The 24,275-nt window shown below is 41.9% G+C and overlaps 1 protein-coding gene across 10 annotated transcripts in view; it reads right to left on the bottom strand.

The window, feature by feature from the left end:
* Nucleotides 1–15,521: 15,521 nt before the first annotated feature.
* Nucleotides 15,522–24,275, bottom strand: part of PUM2 (pumilio RNA binding family member 2) — a 107,656-nt gene continuing 98,902 nt past the window's right edge. For all 10 annotated transcript variants that reach the window (XM_048845582.2, XM_048845581.2, XM_048845576.2 and 7 more), the window contains 4 exons: nt 23,327–23,452; nt 22,657–22,778; nt 20,000–20,192; nt 15,522–18,612 (listed from right to left, as the gene is read on the bottom strand). In XM_048845582.2, coding sequence (XP_048701539.1) covers nt 18,481–18,612; nt 20,000–20,192; nt 22,657–22,778; nt 23,327–23,452 — 573 coding nt within the window. In that variant the 3' untranslated portion in view covers nt 15,522–18,480. The remainder of the gene's footprint in view (nt 18,613–19,999; nt 20,193–22,656; nt 22,779–23,326; nt 23,453–24,275) is intronic.

Genomic DNA, 24,275 nt, shown 5'->3' with positions numbered 1-24,275 from the left:
GAATTATTTGATTTCTCAAGGTCTGATATAGCCAATCACTAGAAGTTAGATTGTATTATCCAGCTGGAAAAGATCTGTAGTTACTTTCTGCTATGGTCTTTCTAGTAAAGTGGATGTTAAAAAGTAGTTCTGGAGTTAGTTCTTAGGGGACTGCAGCTATCGCGGATCTCAAGGCTCTGTTGTAGCTATGTGCTAAGTATGGGGTTGCCAGACAGACTGTTAAGCACCCTCTGCATTTTGTAATGCCTTGGAAGCTCCCATTCAGTTAATCAACAATGTCCTCTTGTGCTTGATGCACAATGATGTCCTTTTGTGTATTGTGCAATGATGTCAATATAACTAGTCCTGACTCCTTCAACAGCAGACCACACTTTAGGGTAAGATCACCTGAAACCACCCACTATGGTTTCATAGGGTATGTCTATGATGCAGCTGGGAGAAAGCCTCGCAGCGTGGGTAGACAGACTCACATTTGCAAGGCTTGAGCTACTGTGCTAAAAAATGGCTGGGTGGACATTGTGGCTTCAGTGGAGACTCAGGCTAGCCGCTCAAGGCTACGGGGGCCAAGTAGGCTAGAGCTTGCATCTCTAGCTTGAGTCTCTGCCAGAGGTGCAATGGCCACACAGCTATTTTTAGCACACTATCTTGAGGCCAGCTTGTGTGAGTCTGTCTACCTGTGCTGGGAGTATAAACCTATTCATAATGATACCTGCCTTGGCTTGTTTTGTCCAACCCTCTTTGCAATGAGTCATGACTTTGAGCAATTCCATCTGTCTCTTGCTTGTCTTTCACTTCCTGGGAGTGCAAAACAGGTTTGTTTGGTTATTCCCCTGGGTTTGAATGTGTAGTTAGCTCTAAGGTGGAATATTGTTCCTTTTTTCCTCAGTAAAATGCTCTGGTGGAAATGGTGAACATTTTGTTCTTGTCCAAAGCAGAGAAGTCTTGCAAAAACCCACAAGAGCCTTCTCAGTTTACACATAGTGAACTGATCTAAGCCTCAGCTGTAGATTAATTAAGCTCCTTTAGTACTATGTGTTCAGATCCTGACACTGTCAATTCAACCTTCTGAGGAAGATAATTCAGAGGCATCCATTGACTTTGTCTGGTTCCTGCTGATGAGAACTTCAGCACTGAGGAAGTTTCTGGGTGGACACTGAAAATCACATATATACAGAGACACACACACTAGTGATAAAGAATATAAGAACAGCCATACTGGCTCAGACTAGGTCCATCTAGCCCAGTATCCTGTCTTTCGACAATGGCCAATGCCAGGTGCTTTCAGAGGGAATGAACAGAACAGGTAATCCGCAAGTGATCCATCCCCTGTCATCTACTCCCAGCTTCTGTCAATCAGGGACTAGGGCCACCCAGACCATCTTGTGTCCCTGACCATCTTGGCTAATAGCTATTGTGTCTCTGAACATCTTGGCTAATAGCCATTGATGGACCTATCCTCCAGGAACTTACCTAATTCTTTTCTGAACTCTGTTATAGTTGTGGCCTTTTGATATGCTACCATGTTATTAGCCAAACATTTCTCTTCCTATTCCAGTAGAACTTCCTTGACAGAAGACCAGCTGCACTCCACACGCATATGATATTCTATAAATAATTATAATGTGGCTGGTTTTCAGAGATGCTGCTGTGAATACAGGGCTAGATTGTGCCTGGCCCTCATGCATGATAAGGGGAGGGTCTTCCCATTAACTTCAGTGGGCTTTGGATCTGGCTCTGCGTGCGTTAGCTATGAGAGAGGACCAACTCTCCACTGGAGTTGTTTGTGTCTTTCCTAGTCAGGCCTTTTGCCATCTTGCTGAGCATTGGTTACCCTGTTAGGCTTCACTTCGGCACACTGATCTATGAGTGTTGGACACTAATGTTGAAACCAGGTATTATTTACCCAAGAGGTAATATCAAAGCATCTTATGGAAAGTCATTTTAATTGTTTTCTTGCCCAAAGGCCCCCTTCCAGTCTGTTTAGTGTATTTGTGATGTACCAATAATTGATAAAATAGATCCGAGCAATTCCTCTTGAGTCCTTCATGTCTGCCTGCTCTTTATGGTCACCAAGTCTTTGGGGTCATAATCCCTCTAAATAAATTTGAGTGCAAACTGGAATTTCCCCCGGCAATGAAATGGCACAATTCAGCTCTGCCACGAGGAGGCTGTGATATTGCACAGAGGGTGCACAAGAGCAGTCCTGCTAGGGGCTTCACTGAACAGAGGGCAGGCACACCAGGGCTGTGGAGGCCTACTTCAGTAGTCTTCAGAGGGTGGCTCAACAGTTCTCTACCATCTGCCCCTCCCCTCATGCATCTGCCCAGTGTCCAGCTGGGTGCTGGGCCGAGGATTTAGCCACTATTGATCCTGTATAGTAAATAAGGCACTACTCCTGTCATTACTTAGCTAGGAGGTAGATCATGGGAGTCCTGGGTTCTGTTCCTGACTCAGCAACTGTACAACCTTGGGCAAGAAACTTCAGGTATCTGTGCCTCAATTTCCCTATCTGTAACATGGAGATAATAGTATATATTCACTTTGTGATTCTTAGATGAAGAGTACTATGTAGTCCTGACCTTATAACTGGATTTGTATGGGCACCTCCCTGCATCAGTACGGAGGCCCAGTGACTTCACTGATATCTGTATAGGAACTGATTGCAGGACTGGGGCCTTAGAGTGCAAGGTAGTAATGATTAATTATTATTACTTCAATTGTAAACTCTTTGGGGCAGGGACCTTCTTTTGTTCAGTGTTTGTACAGCTCCTAGCCGTCTGGGGTCCTGCTCCATGACTGGGGCTCCTAGGCACTTCTATACTACTGCTACAAATAATTAATCATTCCAGTTTGGGGGGATTAGCAAGAGCTGTAACAAACACCTAACCTTATCCAATGCTCTATATAAATGCAAGGTATTTGATTGATTGATAGGTTTATGGCTCCAATAATTGTACCACCTACCAATTAACAACTAGCTAAGCAAAGGCAAAATTCTAGATTTAAATAATAAACCAACCAACCTTTATTTTTTAAGCCACAGAATCACAAACAATTCAACAGCTCCAGAAATGTGTCAATGCTTTCATTGTCATGTTTTACACGGCCAAATGGAGTGGGTGGGTATTTTGCTTTTGAACATGCAAATAAAAATTCCTTTTACACAGAAACTACGTAAGCTACATTTCAGCCTGGAGCATGTTTTTATGACAATTATAAATCTTTAGAAAACAAGATTCATAATTAAAACACTGACCAAGACTCCAGTGGCTCCCAGTCCCACAAACTTGAGGTTATATCTGATTTGCCATTTATTTCAATGGGACAACTCACACGACTAGAGTTAGCAGGTACGCATGTGTGTGCAGAATCAGGGGCACTGTCTGGTTACAAAGTGTTGCTTTATTTCAAAATGGTTTTCCTCTCCTTTTATACATTATATTAGTGGGGCTCAAACCTTTTCATACTTGCAAGATTCTCTCCTCCCTTTTTGCCAGTCGCAGGGGCAACCTGAGTGCTTGGTAAGATGAAGTAGTAATATCAAGGCAGTATTCATGCATCAATCTTGAAGGGTGCTGAGTGCCAGTGGGAATAGGTGGTATTCAGCTCTTGCTAGAATTAGGCTCAGGCTCATAGTTAATGGCAACTATCCCTTTCTGGTGATTAATGGTTACCTTACCCTTATGACAGCAGATTCTGCAGGGATCTCCTAGAAGTGCTCTCCACACCATCGGTGATGTGTTGACCAGTGTGTAAAAAAACTCTGTATTATACTGCTTTCCTCTCAGCCATAACGGAGTTGACCAGATAGAACAGGACTAGCTTTTAACTTTTCAGGTATCCTTATAGAAGGAACGGATGCTGTGACACGATTCAGGCATTAATAGAAAGGAGAGCAGCTAATACATTGACAGAGAAAAACTTTCCTAAACCTGGATGGGTGGGGGCCCAAATGTGCAGTATCTGAATCAACATTAGGATGACAGCAAAGGGCTGGGATACATTTTCTTCAGCCCTGGGGCAAGATATAAGTAAAATCATCGTTTATCACACAGACATGCAATACTATGTAAAGGAAATGAGTAGGTGCCTTCCAAATTATAAATGAAGTATGATAATGCATGGTAAGAGTCATCATTTAGGATAATTAGGAAGAGAACATTCACAAACATTATGCTTTACTGGACTTTGGGGATAACCATCAGTAAACAGCAGGAGTAAAGGATGGGAAAAAACGCCCTAAAATGAGTCCAAGATCAGTTTCTTTAGGAGACCCATGATGAGATCTAAAACCAAGGTCCTGATCATTTATTTGTGCTTGCTGAAAATCCTGTGGCTCTTTGTATAACAGTAGAAGTGCTAAACCTGGCATCCTTGCTAACTTCCAAGTTAAGTAATAACCTGTTAAACTCAGCTCTGACACAACCTTATCTAAGGGTTTTTGTGACTGCTCTGCCATAATACCTGCTTCTCCTAAAATTATGGCACTTCTTGCAAGTGTAAGAGTGTTAAAACTGATCCTGGCTAAATTCCAATTTAAATAACTAAATCTGCTTACCTGAAATTCCCTCTGTAGGTCCAACTGAAGACAGTAGTGTTGCTGTGCATTATTAAATAATTGCAGAGTTATTTTCCGCTGCATCACTAATGTAATACTTTGGCACTATGTCATGTTTTAATTGCTTGTGTGGATATAATCTGGAGGCAGCAAATGCACCTAAGAATGACTCTTAGTGAGATTTTACTGGTCAAATGCTCAACACATAAACACAGCTGCATTCCAGATGACTACAAACATTTCTCTAAGAACTACTTCAGCAGGCTTGGCAGAATTCAATTTTTATTTTTAAGCATTTTTTTTTAAATTTATTGAATTTTTACAGTTGCACAAAACTAAATTTTAAGCATTTTTTATTTTTATTGATTTACATTTTCATGCGTGCAAATGTTTAGAAAATTAGGGTGTCAGACAATTATTTAATTACAGTCAACACTGATTCAACAAGTTAAAGACTTCACCTTTAAAACACACAATGTCAACATCACATGACAAAATATGTTCTGGAGCAGCATTTTTCTTTGTCTATGTAAATTTCTATTATCGATGGAAATATTTGTTCATGGGTTTGTGTGTATGTACTGTGAAACCAACATTTACTGACATTTTCTAATAAAAGTCTAATCCTTTTAAGCCTGCTTAGACATTCAGATAAGTAGAATGTCTATAACTGGGGTAACTTCCATTCAGGTTACAGCTGAAAGCAGAGTCAAATAAATCAATACACTGTCCAAACAGCTGAGCTGTATTCATAAGAACAGCTATACTGGGTCAGACCAAAGGTCCATCTAGCCCTGTATCTTGTCTTCTGACAGCAGCCAATGCCAGGTGCCCCAGAGGGAATGAACAGAACAGGTAAACATCAAGTGATCCATCCCATCGCCCATTCCCAGCTTCTGGCAAACAGAGGCTAGGGACCCCATTCTGGCTAATGATGGCCCTATCCTCCATTAACTTATCTAGGTCTTTTTTTGATCCCTGTTACAGTCTTGCCCTTCACAATATCCTCTGGCAAAGAGTTCCACAGACTGACTGTGAATTGTGTGAAAAAAATACTTCCTTTTATTTCTTTTAAACCTGCTGCCTATTAATTTAATTTGGTGATCCCTAGTTCTTGTGTTATGAGGAGTAAATAACATTTCCTTATTTACTTTCACCACACCACTCATGATTTTATAGCCCTCTATCATATCCCCCCTTAGTAGTCTCTTTTCCAAGCTGAAAAGTCCCAGTCTTAATTTCTCCTCAGATGGAAGCCATTTCATACCCCTAATCATTTTTGTTGTCCTTTTCTGGACCTTTTCCAATTCCAATATATTTTTTTTTGACATGGGGCAACCACAACTGCACACAGTATTCAAGATGTGGGTGTACTATGGATTTATATAGAGGCAATATGATATTTTCTGTCTTATTATCTATCCCTTTCTTAATGATTCCCAACATTGTTTGTTTTTTTGACTGATGGGGGCTCTTCATGGAAACTAGGGGAGAAACGAATCCTCTGCCCCTTTTTCACCCAGCCAGAAGAACCTATAATTTCCACATTGCACCTGTGAACCAAGCACTACAAATAATTGGAAGTCTTGTTGGAGGAAGAATGTCTTTTAAGCACGGTCATGAGTGTTGTAAAATAATAAATAAAATTGCAGTGCTGAAAAAGGATATGCAGTAGTGTGTCCTCATCTCTAGTGATGGTATTGCATAGGGTTCTTGTTTCTAGCACTCCCGCCTTGGCTCTCCTTCAGCCCTGCAATGGCCTTTTTCACCCTTCATCTGCTCCCAGCTCCCCCTCTGAGTATTCTGTAGCTTGGCCCTCTAGCCAAGTCACACAAAAGATTAACTCCCTTCCGGGGCAACAGAAACTAGCCCAAACAAATCTCCAAACTAATATCCCTTCAACCTTCTCAGGCTCCATCTTGTTGTCCCTACCTCAAGGCTTCCCCTGCAGGGGGCCTAACCTGCTCCTATAGAGTTCTTCCTGTGTTGTTTCCCATCTGTTAAACCCTATCCCAGGACATCTCTCCTCCAGGAAGACCTGGCTCCTCTGCAGTCTCCCTGCAACTGAGCTCCACCTCTCCTGGAGGGTAGGCAATTGTTTGTTTGTCACCCCCCAGCTGCAGCACATGACTAATTAGGATTCTTTCCCTTGCATTGCAGATGGTGGGGGATAAGCCCCATCACAGGATGGTTGCTTACCATACAGAAACTTGGGGGTTTTGAGGTACATTGTCCACATGGATTCCAATTCTGGCATGCATGTGAGATCAGATTGTTTTTGGCTCATAATATCCATTTGGACTGCGCCTTCACCCTGGATGTCCTTGTGTTCCTTTCCCAAAGGCAGAGCAGGCCCAGCTGTTCCGCAGATCCTTTTCTATGAAAGGCTGAAAATGGATCTCTGTCATCAGGGGGAATGTTCCTTAAATTTGGGAAGACTGGAATAATTGTTAAAGTCATATTTTGCTAACAAAATTTGATAGTTAGTGATACAGCATTGTAGGCTTGTGGAAGAAATTACCTGTCTTCCCAAAAGGTCCAACCTCTTTGTGTCCTGGTCAGCCAGAGTGGTCTTGGGATGCTGCAATCTAGCTGTCTCTGTGGCTGCTTGTAGAATCAGAGAGTTGGGTGGGAGAAAAGACATTAAGCCCCTTTGTCGGTGATGAAATAACCTCTCTTAGCCCTTTTAGTAGTAGGGGGTGTATGGGGTGGGACTATGCCAGATCCCTTTGGCTGGTTCCATGCTGACCTCATTAACTGGGAGTGCCATTGTGCATGGACCTGTAAACTGCAAAATATCCAGGATCCAGTTTTGAGAGTCTTGGACCTCCTCTGATGGTATGTAGAGGTCATTAGCTATTCTCTGAAGCAGCTCCTGGTACTGACTGCTCATCTGGCGGAGATGGTGAGGATGGAGTAAGTGTTTCATCCAGAGATGAGGAGGAGATTCTTGTCATTATCTGCAGATGCAGGTTAAGATCTTCCTTCTTATATTCTGACAGCTCTGGTGGGTGCCAAGTAGGAGAGGTGTGGTATGACTCATGTACTCATCAGGGCATCTCCCATAGAGGTTCCAGAGACCCCAGTAAGGCATCGACTGGATGGGGAGGAGGGACCCCACTGCACTGGGTACTTTTGGTCCTTGGGAAAGGCATTCAGATCTCTTTGACTACCAGGACTTCAGCTTTCTATAAGGAGATGGACTGACTGGGGTATCTGACCCACCCGAGTCTGAGAATTATTCTCTATCCATTGGTGAGACTGACAGTACTGGTGGTGTCCAAGGTTTCCAACCTGCCCAAGGTTTGGAGAGGGGATAGTTCTAGTGTCACTGATGCAGTTTCATCCTCCAGTGTGGCAATGTCCCTCAGGAGGTCCAGGCCAGAGAGCAGAGGCCACTGAGAGTAACGGAGGAAAATATCCCCTAGTGTAGCGTAGGTGTCCATACAACTTGGTGTTCAGGGTGTTCCAGCAGTTGGGAGTGATGGTTCCAATGTATCCCAGGAAGTTGTAGCTGGGCAGTTCTTTGAAGGACCATCCGGTACTAGGGAAGAATCAGTCCAATACTTCTGGATGGAGCTGGCAGGTGTCAGTCCTCGTGTTTTGAAGCCAGAGCCACTGATGGATTTTTTTTTTTTAAACAACATGCTTTACCCTCTACCCTGGGGTATCTTTTGCAGTTCTAGACCCATCAGATCCACACACAAAGGCTCACCTGGTAAGCATGGGCTCAGGGAGGATCCCTTCTTTTACGTGCAGCTCTGGATAGGGATCTGTCCTTATAACCATGAGTGTCACTACACTCTCGGAAAGAAGAGCCCAGCTGTAGACTCCTCTCCTAAGCTTGTGCTTGGAGGAGCGCTGCTTGTCTGATGTATGGGTGGGGGGTAATCTCCTCGTCTTGAATCAATGAGGCCTCATAGCCTTCTGCATGAGGTGTTTCCTTAATCGAAGCTCATGAGCTTCATGTGTTCTTGGTGGAAACGAGTGGCAGATGCTGCACTTTGCAGCAATGTGCATCTCCCCCAAGCAGCAGAGACAATGGTGGTGGTTGTTGCTCACAGAGAGGGAGAGAGACCAGGGGAGGCAGTTCTTGAACCCTAAGACTCTGGGCATAGTCCCAGACTGGGTGGAGGGAGTCCCTGGTACGGGGACAGAACTCCTTATACTACAAACTCTAATTATATGATTATAAAAATAATTAATCTAGGTATGTACACATTTACAGACTATTAAGGATAAAGGCTGGAGAAATCTGTGGACACAGGGATTCTGACTCGGGCCATGCAGTGGTAAGAAGGAACTGGAGAGGTGTCAGCCCACGCTGCCTCTTATGCCTTTGGTCTGGGGCATGAGAAGAACTCCTGCGCATGTGTAGGCTAACGGACATGGCTTGTTAGAATGTCCAGATTCAGGCGCATGGCACGTGTGCACACCCACATGAGGCTCTAGAGACCAGCACTTGAAGAATGTTCAGTGATTTATGAGATTTTTCTTGCACTACCTCCACCAGAATTTCCACAGTGACTATCATGTATCAGAAGAGGTCTTGGAAGATTTTAAAGGCGGGTGGCTGCCAAGGAGTACAAGAGATGACTGCCTCATCAGGGGAGGAAGAAGATATTGCAGTTGGATCAATTGGTCTTCCATTTTCTGCAGGTGTTCTTCCCCATTCTCAGCTCATAAGGAGAGTGAGGTGTACGGATGGGGGACACCAGTGCTGTTTGGAAGGGAAGAAAGAAAATGAATATAACGTTTCTTCCAAGCAGGGAGCTAGAGTCACAGTCATAGAGTTTAAGGTGAGAAGAGAGCACCTAGTCTGATTTCCTCTGTATCAGAGGCCACCAACACCACCCTGCACCATAGCTACCTTGTATGCTGTCCTCTAATCCCACTCTTCACGTGAACAGGAAAGCTCATTGGTTTAGTGGTAGCATTACCACTGAGTGATAGATTTGACCATCCTTTAGGGATGCATCCCTTGCTGAGACTAAAAAGGTGCCTGGAGTGCCCATCACTGAGTGGGATAGCAGCCTCACAAGAGGGGCAAGTTTTAAATCTTGGGGATTGTTTCAATCATATTGGCTTGTGGCCCAGTACAAGGTGTATCAAGCAGCAGCTGCTCCTCCCAACCCCCAAGCAGGTGTAAACAAATAAACCACCAAAAGCCCTTCTAACTGCACCACCTGCCTAATGAGACTGCATAGTGTACAGAGTAAGCAGACCACTGCAGAGGTTTCATTTTGCTGCCAGGGGTGATAAGGAACTGAGGGACAGCTGGGCCTGCTCCAGCCTTTATGCCCTCCGGTGAAGGAGCAGGAGAACACGTAGGGTGCAGCTGTGAGCCTACTGGACAGCACTAGCCAAAAAGAATCAGCTTGCATGCACACCAGAAGTTGAATCCATACGACAATCAAAGAACCTAAACAGTACATAACATTACCAGAGCAAAGCTACGCACTGAGCAAACTGTCTATGGTGTCCTCTAAATCTTAGTAATAAACTGGAGACTTAAAATTGCAGGCTGAAGTAACCTATTTTAGGGTAAGTACCTTTATACACAGACAGAAGCAGAACCTTTTTTGTGCTAGTTTTCTAGTTTATGGGCTTTTACTATGGTGTTCATCATCATAGTATTGGATAGTAGTTAAGAGATCCTGTACAGTAAGTACTTCAGTTTAAGAACAGTGGGATTTTCAAAGTGAAAGATGGATGGATTCATTGGACAGTACATTTAATCCAGCATTATTCTCAAAGAAACACTACAGTGCTTGAGCAAGGGTTCTATAAAATATCAATTGCCAAGCATTTTAACAACAGCATTTACGATTTGGACCTTGAAAAAAACTCCTAACAGTTGTTTAGTATAAAGAAAAGGAGTACTTGTGGCACCTTAGAGACTAACCAATTTATTTGAGCATGAGCTTTCGTGAGCTACAGCTCACTTCATCAGATGTTTACCGTGGAAACTGCAGCAGACTTTATATACACACAGAGAATATGAAACAATACCTCCTCCCACCCCACTGTCCTGCTGGTAATAGCTTATCTAAAGTGATCAACAGGTGGGCCATTTCCAGCACAAATCCAGGTTTTCTCACCCTCCACCCCCCCACACAAATTCACTCTCCTGCTGGTGCTAGCCCATCCAAAGTGACAACTCTTTACATAGTCAAGTCGGGCTATTTCCTGCATAGATCCAGGTTTTCTCACATCCCCCCCACCCCCATACACACACAAACTCACTCTCCTGCTGCTAATAGCTCATCTAAACTGACCACTCTCCAAGTTTAAATCCAAGTTAAACCAGAACATCTGGGGGGGGGGGGTAGGAAAAAACAAGAGGAAACAGGCTACCTTGCATAATGACTTAGCCACTCCCAGTCTCTATTTAAGCCTAAATTAATAGTATCCAATTTGCAAATGAATTCCAATTCAGCAGTTTCTCGCTGGAGTCTGGATTTGAAGTTTTTTTGTTTTAAGATAGCGACCTTCATGTCTGTGATTGCGTGACCAGAGAGATTGAAGTGTTCTCCGACTGGTTTATGAATGTTATAATTCTTGACATCTGATTTGTGTCCATTTATTCTTTTACGTAGAGACTGTCCAGTTTGACCAATGTACATGGCAGAGGGGCATTGCTGGCACATGATGGCATATAACACATTGGTGGATGTGCAGGTGAACGAGCCTCTGATAGTGTGGCTGATGTTATTAGGCCCTGTGATGGTGTCCCCTGAATAGATATGTGGGCACAATTGGCAACGGGCTTTGTTGCAAAGATAAGTTCCTGGGTTAGTGGTTCTGTTGTGTGGTATGTGGTTGTTGGTGAGTATTTGCTTCAGATTGCGGGGCTGTCTGTAGGCAAGGACTGGCCTGTCTCCCAAGACTTGTGAGAGTGTTGGGTCATCCTTTAGGATAGGTTGTAGATCCTTAATAATGCGTTGGAGGGGTTTTAGTTGGGGGCTGAAGGTGACCGCTAGTGGCGTTCTGTTATTTTCTTTGTTAGGCCTGTCCTGTAGTAGGTAACTTCTGGGAACTCTTCTGGCTCTATCAATCTGTTTCTTTACTTCTGCAGGTGGGTATTGTAGTTGTAAGAAAGCTTGACAGAGATCTTGTAGGTGTTTGTCTCTGTCTGAGGGGTTGGAGCAAATGCGGTTGTATCGCAGAGCTTGGCTGTAGACGATGGATCGTGTGGTGTGGTCAGGGTGAAAGCTGGAGGCATGCAGGTAGGAATAGCGGTCAGTAGGTTTCCGGTATAGGGTGGTGTTTATGTGGCCATCGTTTATTAGCACTGTAGTGTCCAGGAAGTGGATCTCTTGTGTGGACTGGACCAGGCTGAGGTTGGTGGTGGGATGGAAATTGTTGAAATCATGGTGGAATTCCTCAAGGGCTTCTTTTCCATGGGTCCAGATGATGAAGATGTCATCAATATAGCGCAAGTAGAGTAGGGGCTTTAGGGGACGAGAGCTGAGGAAGCGTTGTTCTAAATCAGCCATAAAAATGTTGGCATACTGTGGGGCCATGCGGGAACCCATAGCAGTGCCGCTGATCTGAAGGTATACATTGTCCCCAAATGTGAAATAGTTATGGGTAAGGACAAAGTCACAAAGTTCAGCCACCAAGTTAGCCGTGACATTATCGGGGATAGTGTTCTTGACGGCTTGTAGTCCATCTTTGTATGGAATGTTGGTGTAGAGGGCTTCTACATCCATAGTAGCCAGGATGGTGTTATCAGGAAGATCACCGATGGATTGAAGTTTCCTCAGGAAGTCAGTGGTGTCTCGAAGGTAGCTGGGAGTGCTGGTAGCGTAGGGCCCGAGGAGGGAGTCTACATAGCCAGACAATCCTGCTGTCAGGGTGCCAATGCCTGAGATGATGGGGCGCCCAGGATTTCCAGGTTTATGGATCTTGGGTAGTAGATAGACTATCCCAGGTCGGGGTTCCAGGGGTGTGTCTGTGCGGATTTGATCTTGTGCTTTTTCAGGAAGTTTCTTGAGCAAATGCTGTAGTTGCTTTTGGTAACTCTCAGTGGGATCATAGGGTAATGGCTTGTAGAAACTCGTGTTGGAGAGCTGCCGAGCAGCCTCTTGTTCATATTCCGACCTATTCATGATGACAACAGCACCTCCTTTGTCAGCCTTTTTGATTATGATGTCAGAGTTGTTTCTGAGGCTGTGGATGGCATTGCGTTCCGCATGGCTGAGGTTATGGGGCAAGTGATGCTGCTTTTCCACAATTTCAGCCCGTGCACGTCGGTGGAAGCACTCTATGTAGAAGTCCAGTCTGCTGTTTCGACCTTCAGGAGGAGTCCATCTAGAATCCCTCTTTCTGTAGTGTTGGCAGGGAGACCTCTGTGGATTAGTATGTTGTTCAGAGGTATTTTGGAAATATTCCTTGAGACGGAGACGTCGAAAATAGGATTCTAGGTCACCACATGACATCTTCATCATCTGGACCCATGGAAAAGAAGCCCTTGAGGAATTCCACCATGATTTCAACAATTTCCATCCCACCACCAACCTCAGCCTGGTCCAGTCCACACAAGAGATCCACTTCTTGGACACTACAGTGCTAATAAACGATGGCCACATAAACACCACCCTATACCGGAAACCTACTGACCGCTATTCCTACCTGCATGCCTCCAGCTTTCACCCTGACCACACCACACGATCCATCGTCTACAGCCAAGCTCTGCGATACAACCGCATTTGCTCCAACCCCTCAGACAGAGACAAACACCTACAAGATCTCTGTCAAGCTTTCTTACAACTACAATACCCACCTGCAGAAGTAAAGAAACAGATTGATAGAGCCAGAAGAGTTCCCAGAAGTTACCTACTACAGGACAGGCCTAACAAAGAAAATAACAGAACGCCACTAGCGGTCACCTTCAGCCCCCAACTAAAACCCCTCCAACGCATTATTAAGGATCTACAACCTATCCTAAAGGATGACCCAACACTCTCACAAGTCTTGGGAGACAGGCCAGTCCTTGCCTACAGACAGCCCCGCAATCTGAAGCAAATACTCACCAACAACCACATACCACACAACAGAACCACTAACCCAGGAACTTATCCTTGCAACAAAGCCCGTTGCCAATTGTGCCCACATATCTATTCAGGGGACACCATCACAGGGCCTAATAACATCAGCCACACTATCAGAGGCTCGTTCACCTGCACATCCACCAATGTGATATATGCCATCATGTGCCAGCAATGCCCCTCTGCCATGTACATTGGTCAAACTGGACAGTCTCTACGTAAAAGAATAAATGGACACAAATCAGATGTCAAGAATTATAACATTCATAAACCAGTCGGAGAACACTTCAATCTCTCTGGTCACGCAATCACAGACATGAAGGTCGCTATCTTAAAACAAAAAAACTTCAAATCCAGACTCCAGCGAGAAACTGCTGAATTGGAATTCATTTGCAAATTGGATACTATTAATTTAGGCTTAAATAGAGACTGGGAGTGGCTAAGTCATTATGCAAGGTAGCCTGTTTCCTCTTGTTTTTTCCTACCCCCCCCCCCCCCAGATGTTCTGGTTTAACTTGGATTTAAACTTGGAGAGTGGTCAGTTTAGATGAGCTATTAGCAGCAGGAGAGTGAGTTTGTGTGTGTATGGGGGTGGGGGGGATGTGAGAAAACCTGGATCTATGCAGGAAATAGCCCGACTTGACTATGTAAAGAGTTGTCACTTTGGATGGGCTAGCACCAGCAGGAGAGTGAATTTGTGTGGGGGGGTGGAGGGTGAGAAAACCTGGATTTGTGCTGGAAATGGCCCACCTGTTGATCACTTTAGATAAGCTATTACCAGCAGGACAGTGGGGTGGGAGGAGGTATTGTTTCATATTCTCTGTGTGTATATAAAGTCTGCTGCAGTTTCCACGGTAAACATCTGATGAAGTGAGCTGTAGCTCACGAAAGCTCATGCTCAAATAAATTGGTTAGTCTCTAAGGTGCCACAAGTACTCCTTTTCTTTTTGCGAATACAGACTAACACGGCTGTTCCTCTGAAACCAGTTGTTTAGTATGAATCTCATCTTTATTCTTCAATACTTTTAACCAACAGACCTAGGTAGTCTCCAAACAAGTTATATAAAGCTGTGGAAGATCCAGATTATCATGCTCTGCAGAAAATGTTAATAATTCTACATGTCAAATCGAGTGATGAGAGCTGGAAAAGTTCTTGAGTTTCAACAGTATTCAAAAAAGTGTGATTACAATAGCATGTGTCAATAGTATATATACTGTTCTGTCAAATGAACTTTTAATTTTGAAAAGGCACTTGCTTGTTACTCAAATGGCACTGGGTTTTTTTTCTTTTAAACTGTGTCTATTCCTTTGAGCCTAAGTGACTAAGCCCCAGTAGCTGACATCTGAAATATATGAAGGAAGAACCTTGAATTCAATAATTAGAATAAGGAAACGGCAAATGCCCACAAATTGTATTTCCACTAGGATACATTAGAATATTGGTCTATGCAAATTTGTCCCTTGGGGGCCACATGTAGAGCTAAACTAGATTACTGGAAAATAATAGAGTCTATGGTCAGCCAAGAGCCTACCTGGAACACCAAAAGAGTGAGGCAGAGGATTGAAGTCTCTGCACCCTTTCATGACTCACTCACTCTTACTAGTAAAAAACCATCCAGATCCAGAAGTCACATATAGGACTCATACTGCAAAGGCCATGCTTTACCTCTTCTGATGGAAGTGTCTGATGCAATTAATTGGAACTATTCCATTAGAACTTTACTAGTTGATAAGAACAGGAAACAAAGTGACTAGACTATTAATTTTAATCTGAACATTGCATTTTTATGAGAGGTATAAATATATTTCCACTGTTGAAGCTGTGCTGAATTAGGAAGCGGGCAATTCATGTAGTTGTAATTGAGGGTATAAAGAATGTTTTGTTTCCTACAGAAAAACACAAGACCAGGTATATTTCACAGTGTTATTCACATTTTCATTTTGTTTTTACAGCATATACAAATGAACATTACATTATTCATTATGAACCACAAGGAGCAGGAGACAGACCTAATCAGACTCGACAAATTGGTCCATAAACAATCCATATCAAAAGGAGACACTTGAGAAAAAAAAGCCTAGTGGTTCTATCCAAACCTCAATACACTTACTATGTATTGAAGGAGGGTGGGGGGGAGGGGGCGAAGGGAATTGATCTTCAGGTGCTTGCAGCTCTTCTGGGTCAAAAAATTCTGTTATGAAAGTGATTGGGAGAAGACGATTCAGTGGCTGCTGAATGTGTTACAGCTTGAAGACCCTGTTTAAAACCAACCATGGTAGAAGAGGCTGGCAGGGGGCTGGGAGTACTGGAATGGTGATGTCAGCTTCTGCATAAGAGTGCATGCTGCATCTGTTATAAACACACCCAGCAGCATCGCGTTCAGTGTAGCACTAACTGAGGTGAATGTCAGCATTGTACGTTGTAACATATGCACACAGTTTGTACGAAGGACAGAATAGAGAAATTGCAAAATATCATCTCAAAGTGAAACTTTGGATTCCCATCTCCTGTGCCAGTAAAGCAGAATCTTCAAGGCCGTTTTATGTATTTTCAGGGAAAGCCCCAACTCAAGATGATTGGGGTTCTGCCTCTAGCAGAGAGAAAGTCTGGTGCTCAAAACTAATCTTCATGCAACAAATAACTGGAATGGAAATTAGAACTGTGCTTATGAAGCAAACCACTAGATTACTGAGGAGGGCATTAATGACAGATCCACAGTCTCAGATGTAGGCCAGACTAACCTTCAGCAAGCTGTTTTGTTAAATTAATGCTACAAGAATACAACAAAAAAATATAGAACACCTAAAATTTTATGCTGCAAGGAAACTTCTGTAGATTTTGATATGAACAGTAAGATGACAGAACTCTATATACAAGATTATACCACTGCTGGTTCTTTTTTCCTCATCATCAGAGCCTTACCATAACAGATTTATGTGATCAAAGCTCAAGACATAGAACCCAATAGCTTGTAGATTAAAAAAAAAGTTATGCCATCAAAATTAATGTTCTACACAAAATACTTGCTTCAACAAAATACAAGCACTTTCTTCATCTTTCAGAAACTGAAAGTAAGCTTTTTTCCAAAATATTTCCATAGGCAAAGGATTAAAAAGGATTTTAATTATACACATATGGTCACAATTCTGCCTTAAAAAGATCATTGGGAAATGTACATAAGGCCGCTTGTAAATGTACATCATCTTCATGTTACTGTTACAATGTCATATGTCCAGAGAAAAAATTGACAGTATCATACATATTTGCTTTAGGTTTGGAGTAGGCTATTCAAAAATACAGTACTCTTCTGTACAAAAAAATCATGCCACATTTATTAAGATGGAAGAAGCATTGGTTTCTCGGGTAACCAAATATTTCAGTCCATTTCTTGCTTACTATTCTTATTATCCTGACTTAAATTTTCAATTGATTCATTTCCCAAAATGTCCATATTAACAGAATCAACAGCTATGTTATAAAGAAAACATAATGTTTCTCACAATAGATAAAAAGAAAGCTGGTTCATATTTCTGAAACCATATAAAGATAGAATTTTTAAAAAATCACTCTTGATTTGTTGAAATAAATTTACATTATACAACACTATATGCCAAGGCAAAGAGGGGAGGGGGATATGAATATACACTAAAATGCAAATTTTTGTCCCCAAAGGGGGTAAAACAAATTACATTTACAGCATGAAGGTTTACAAATGTACATCTGTACAACCAAGGTAAGCATCACTACTAAATTAGCAAGGCTTGTAATAAACATCGAAACAAGAGATTTGTTTTCAAACTGTAAACTTACACCTATTAACTACACGTATACAATGCATATATTTATAGGAAGCAAAAAAGCTATCTGAATATTTAATCATGCTTACATGTTGAGCTATCAAGTTTACTGTTCAGTGGCCCCTTTTCTCCTCCATCAATACCTACTTTTTTGCATCTACTGTGAGAAAGCAAAATAAATGCTCAACATTTTCAAATCATGTCTTACAATTCTATATGCAAATTAAAAAAATACAAAACTCTACTCTTCCCGCATAGCAAAACTGACTGTAAAGTTAATGCAGGATTATTCTCTATTCAGACAGTACTTTATTTTATGGAAGTACCACCATGATTTTATTCCTCTACCTTGTACAACAATATATAAGTATATACATCACTTTTTTTTTTTAATACATTGCTAGAGAAAATATTAGGGCATTGCATTTTTAAAAAAATCATGTCCACAGCAAATGACGGATGCTTGTCTTTAAAGTTCCCATTGTTTTTTCAATCCCTATTTTAGTTTGCCGTGCCCTTTTTGCTATTTGGATAATATGTTGTGAACCACCAAAATACAACTTAACTTTGTAACATGTTAAATAATATTTATGCAGTTGATCAATTTTAATCTGGTATAAAAGACTCCACACGGAGGGGGGAGGGTGGGAAGACATTCTATTTACAACTCTAGAAACCTGTTGTGCTGTGATAGTGGGTAGACCTACCAGATTGCAAGCCAGTGTATTAAAAGAATAATGTACTTTTTCCCTTTAAAAACTATTTTTCAGTGACTTTACAAGGTAAAAATTTACAAAATATGTGACAGCTATTTTGATACAATTACATCATATACAGGCATTCTGTGCTTTGTCAGCAGTTCAATCTGATAGGTCTCCGGGCCAGGGCTGGAGATATTTTATAATTCACTCCCCAAAAATATACACAAGAACAATAAAAATTTTACAAATGGATGAACAGAGTCAATAAATAGATTTAAAAAAATCAGAACATTTATAGTTAAGTTGTGGGTTTTGATAATTCACAATGAAATTTTTCTTCATTCAAGTTGCTGCCTGTATGCATGGTCTTTTACAGCATCCCATTTGGTGGTCCTCCGATTGGCCCCAGATCAGCACTGTTCTTCAGGTAATACTTCTCTAACTTGGCCAGTATGTGTTTGCCATAGGTATATTTACGCAGAGTTGTAATGTGGGGTCGAATCTACAAGAAGAAAAATCTAGTTAAGATTAACAGATTTTCAGATACAAGTTATCTACAATTAATTCAGAATAATTTAAATATTTTCAAGTGGAGCCCTATATTTGAAACGTTAGAAAGTTTCTAGAAAGATTTCAAATTAGATTCTGAAGAACCAGAAGGCCAAGTGAGCCTTTTTCTTATTACAGGCATTTAATTCCAAGCTTGTTTAGTACTGGCTATCTAAATGTAGTTTAATTTCTATTAAATATATTTGTCTTCAAGTTTTTGTTTATTTAAATGTGAAAAAATGAATTATTCGGAGCATGTCAATAAAAGAGAAAGAACTGTTGTTTGTTTACTTTGTTCATTTTTTTCTGTTATGTGCCAACACCAGGAAGGCAGCCATTCAATATGCCAGAGTAATCAAGAGTTCAAGCACAATTACTTCAATGGCTATTGAACGGGACACTAAAAAGGGCAGTGTAGATTAACTGTGATTTTCTCCATCTCTAGATATTCTCAACTAAGAAGCTTGTCTGCGTGTCAAGGAGGAAGAACTAAGGCTACATCTACACTGCACGCTTCTTTGCTTCTTCCTCCAGCAAAAAGCAGACTGTGGCCACACTGTGGTGTGTGGCTAGGTGTGTCAGGGCAAGGCTCTGGCAGAGAGGGGAAAGGCTCGGCAGCAGTTTTCCCCACTACCTCTCTCTCTGCCACAGCCTCTACCTGCTGCCAGAGGCTTTCACTGTGGAAGGGAAAAGCTCCAGCAGCTCCCCGCGCCTGGAACCTTTTCCTGCCGCAAGGAACGACTCCTGCAACAGGGAGCTGCTGCAGTGTAGACGTACCTTAAGTGTGGAAAGCTGGCATCTGGATTAGCTACTACTTGTGCAAGTGATAGATGAGGATGACTCAACCATTCATACTAGTGACTGCCACATGATGGAAGAAAATTTCAAAACTGTTGATTTTCTAAAATGTATACTAAAGTAAATATATAACAAGGGCATTGGATAGAAAATTTTTATGTTTAATATAAAAAGTCAGGTTTATTTTAAAAAGAATAAAAATGAGATTCATACTAGACATAACTGTTAGGAGTTGTTTTCAAGGCTCAAAACAGAAATCTGTAGAAACTAAATGAATTGTCAAAGATCCAATTATATCCTGCTTTCACCAGACTATAGACATTTAAAATAATTAAAAATAAAAAAAGGATGTGCTTTTTATTTTATTTTACTAAGCCATAAATGCCCCCTTCCTGACAAGGGTAATGAATCTACAGGATAGGTGGCTTCTACAGAAATTCCGGTAAATTCAGAAATATATACGAAGAAGAGGTGACAGGAAACGTGAATGTAGAGGAAAAACCCCCCCCCCCAACACTGATGAAGCTATATATATTATGTACCTTGTGCATTATAATCTTCCGCTGCGCAGGTTCAGCCATATCAATCATCTTCTGAACAACATAGTTGGCATATTGGTCCTTCATCATGGTGTATAAGGCACTGTGAGGACCATCATTCTGGCAACAAACCTCGTCAATAAGTAGAGCTCTTTCAGCACGAGATGCATGAGTTACACATTTTTCTACCACATTGCTGAAAAAAATAAGGTAGTTGTGTTTTATAGGTTTAAAAGGTTTTGAATATTATTTTAGGATATTACTTTCTAATTTATTTGAATAGGGATTGGCACATCTGAGTATTTTATACATACATTATGACTGTGGTACTAAATATTGAAAGTGCATGATATAAGCCAAAAGATTAATTTCCTTAGTTTTTAAAGGACTTTCTTTTTGTGTGGAAAAAATGCTGATAATCTGTACAGGTGAGTCGCATCGTACACGTATTTAATTTATGCGAATTCAACTATACGTGCTCGGCAAAAAAAAAAAAAAAAGAAAAGAAAAAGAAGATACCTGTAAATAGCGCAGGCGATTCCGCCCACAATTCCATTCAATGAGCATATGCCCCGGAGCGAGTGTGAGATGGGAGACGTGAATCTGCTGTTCCCTCAGTCAGTCTCAGTTCCCACATGCCTCTCATAGTGTAAGCATCTCGCTGCGCTGAGTGTGATTCTAGTGTTTAAAGATACTGTACGTATTTTTCGTACAACATGGCCCCTAAATGCAAGCCAACTACTTCATCTGGTGCTCAACTGAAGAAACAGTGATCTGTTCCAACGCTGGAGGAAAAACTGGCTGTGTTGGACTTACTGAGAGACGGTATATCGGTCTCCAACGCAGCACGTAAATATGGCCACAACGAATCTAGCATCCATGCCATCAAGATTCGAGAGAGAGAAATTCGTCAAGCTGTGGCATCAAGTGCTCAAATAATTGCTACAGTGACGAGCCAGGTGCGTGATAAGACTTTAGTGAAGACTGAAAAGGCATTAAACTTTATGGCTGGAAGACATGAACCGTAAACATATGCCTATCGATGGCAACATGTTGCGAGAAAAGGCTCTTAGCCTCTACGCCCTGTTCAAACCTCCCGCCGAAGAGGGACAGCCTTCTGATGAGAAGGAAGTCAAAGCTAGCCAAGGTTGGCTTAACAGTTTTAGGAACCGCTTCAACCTCAAAAACGTGCAGACTACTGGTGAAACTTCATCTGCCAATGAAGAGGCAGCAAAAGTCTACCCCAAACAATTAAAGAAAATCACAGAAGAAAAGGGCTATCTTCCGGAACAAGTTTTTAATGCTGACGAGACTGGGCTCTTCTGGAAAAAAAATGCCCAACTGCACTTACACTTCGAAATCAAAAAGACAAGCCCCTAGCTTTAAAGCAGCTAAAGACCGTGTGACTGTGTTGTTTTGTGGCAATGCAGCTGGGCAATTAATAAAGCCGGGCTTGCTCTACAGGGCTGCAAATCCCCGTGCCCTAAAAGGCAAGAACAAAAATCTCCTGCCTGTGTTCTGGCAATCAAATAAAAAGGCTTGGGTGATGGCAGCATTATTTCTGGATTGGTTCCACAAGTGTTTCATTCTGGAGGCCAAGCGTTACCTTGAAGAGACAGGACTTGACTTTAAAGTGTTGCTGATGTAGACAATGCACCTGGCTACCCTGCGGCACTCCGGTTTGCACATAACAAAGTTGAAGTCATCTTTCTCCCCGCTAATACCACCTCCATCCTCTCGACCAAGGCGTGATTCGCTGTTTCAAGGCCACAAACACGAGGCTTACATTCTCATGGACAGGTAGCGCTACGGATGCCGATCCCAATCGTAATGCGATGGAGTGTATAATGTACTTTATGGGCGATTTAATGAATTTTCAAGGGTAATTTTGACTATACGTGATTTTCACCTTACACACTGATTTTACCCTAACCTCCATGTAAGATGCGACTCCACTGTACGTTTGAGATGGTCAAAATTAGAGCTGGTAGGAAATTTTCCAACTCAACATTCTTCTGCTGGAAAATGACTCGAGTTCCAAATATTGTGTGAAACCTGCCTGGTTTCCTACCAGCTCACCTACCCATCTTTTAGGCAGTCCAAGTTTCCAGGCTCCTGACTCCTCACGCAGACTGATGGGGAGCTGAGAGCCTGAAAATCCCTCGCTCCCAAGCCACTAGCTCGTCGGCAGCCCCCTTGGTGGGCTTATGAGGAGCCAAATATCTGGAAGCCCCGGCTCCCAAGCTCATGTCTCCTTGGCAGCCAGGGTTCTAAAGGTCCCTGGTTCTACATCAGCCTGCCTAGTGGGCGGGCTGCTACGGAGCCCATGCTTTCCAGGACCCACAGATCTCCAAGGAGCTGGGTGGCTGGTTCCCCACCTCGCCAGCTCCCTGGGCTGATCTCTGGATGGGCACGCTGCCCAGCTGTCAGACATTTTGTGGAAAATTCTGATGTGTTTTGTTCCACTATGGAACATTTTCTTCTTACCAAAAGTCTTACTTTTTCATGCAAATGGAAGCTCTAGGCAAAATATTAATCAGCTTTGAACAAAGGCAGAAAAATTAAATCCTTTCCTCAGCAACTGACGTAAATAAGTCAATTCCAAAACAACATTAAAAAGGTTAGTGAACCTTTCTTTAACACTGAGAACATTGTAATACCTGGCAAATTTGTGCTGACTCAGAGCTAAAACTTTTCCTCTTATTTCTGAAACTATTTTACTCTTGTCTTCAGGACGACCATGCTCCAGCACATGTTGGATAACATAATTTCCATATTGATCCTGAAAATAAAAAGATTTCAGTTTTCTTATTGTGGTTCCGTCTGAGAAACTCATATGGCTTATGCATTTTTGTATTCACTTTGAGAACTACAACTGGTATGGGTGTAAAGAGAAAAAAATTAGTAACTGTAACTGATCATTACAAAATGATTAGAAGAGCACATCAGAAAAAACAAGATTTCACTGAGAATTATTCATGGTCCTTCTATGGATTTTAGGTCCAAAATCTGAACCTTGCTAAAACTTGTGATTTGCCAAGAAAAGACCATTATTTGCTAAATCTGTTTAAAATTAATTCTACACATTCACCATCAGTAAAGCCACCAATTTTGTAGTGGTCATAAAACCTCCAAAAATTTCTATAAGCTGATTCTACGGATGCTGTTAACTAACATTGTACCCTACATTATACCAAAAGTGCATAAACAAAGCTTTATCATCTCCTAAGCAATTAAGGAACAACAGCCAGTTATATAAAAGAAACTGAAATCTACAACAAAAAACAGAGTTGATAGTAACTTCATATTGAAACATAAGAGTACACTAACCTGCACAAGCTGTTCTGTGTGTTGATGCAATTCTTCTAAAATGGGCAAAGTCTGCTCAGCAGTGCAGTGCTCCAGAATACGCTGAATTACTCTGCAGCCATACGGATGAGTTGAAAGCACAAATACCTTAAAACAACAGGATTACAAATTTTGAAATTAGACATACTGAAGTTTACAAGTGTGCTGTAAATTACTTTTCAAAAGTGAGTAATTGAATATTAGCTATTTTTCAAAGTACTGAAGTCTTCACAGAAGTGGTGTCTTCCAGCATTAGAAATTTCAGCCTCCAAACACATTCAGAGCCAGAGAAAGTCATAAACACTAAAGATCTGTGCCTAGGACCCCAGCTCCTGGAGCCATCTGATTACATCAGTTCTCAGTGGCAGCAGAAATGTGCTCGGGGCATTACCCAGTCTGCTAAGCAGATACCCTAGCTACTGGTGTAAGTTTAACAGGGGCACTCTCACACAACTGTTCCTGTTTTTCTTGGTAGAAGGAAGGGGGCCACTTGCCACCACTACTACATCATTCACTACTACTGGCATTCACCCAAGAGTTCTGAAAGAACTCAAATGTGAAATTGCGGAACTATTAACTATGGTTTGTAACCTGTCCTTTAAATCAGCTTCTGTACCCAATGACTTGAAGATAGCTAATGTAACGCCAATATTTAAGAAGGGCTCTAGAGGTGATCCTGGCAATTACATACTGGTAAGTCTAACGTCAGTACCGGGCAAATTAGTTGAAACAATAATAAAGAATAAAATGGTCAGACACACAGAAGAACATAAATTGTTGGGCAAAAGTCAACATGGTTTCTGTAAAGGGAAATCATATCTTACTAATCTATTAGAGTTCTTTGAGGGGGTCAACAAACATGTGGACAAGGGGGATCCAGTGGACATACTGTACTTAGATTTCCAGAAAGCCTTTGACAAGGTCCCTCACC

This window comes from Caretta caretta, chromosome 3 (assembly GCF_965140235.1).
Source record: "Caretta caretta isolate rCarCar2 chromosome 3, rCarCar1.hap1, whole genome shotgun sequence".
Taxonomy (NCBI): domain Eukaryota; kingdom Metazoa; phylum Chordata; order Testudines; family Cheloniidae; genus Caretta; species Caretta caretta.
The sequence above is the reverse complement of the archived record's forward strand: the minus strand, read 5'-3'. Positions and strand labels throughout refer to the sequence as shown.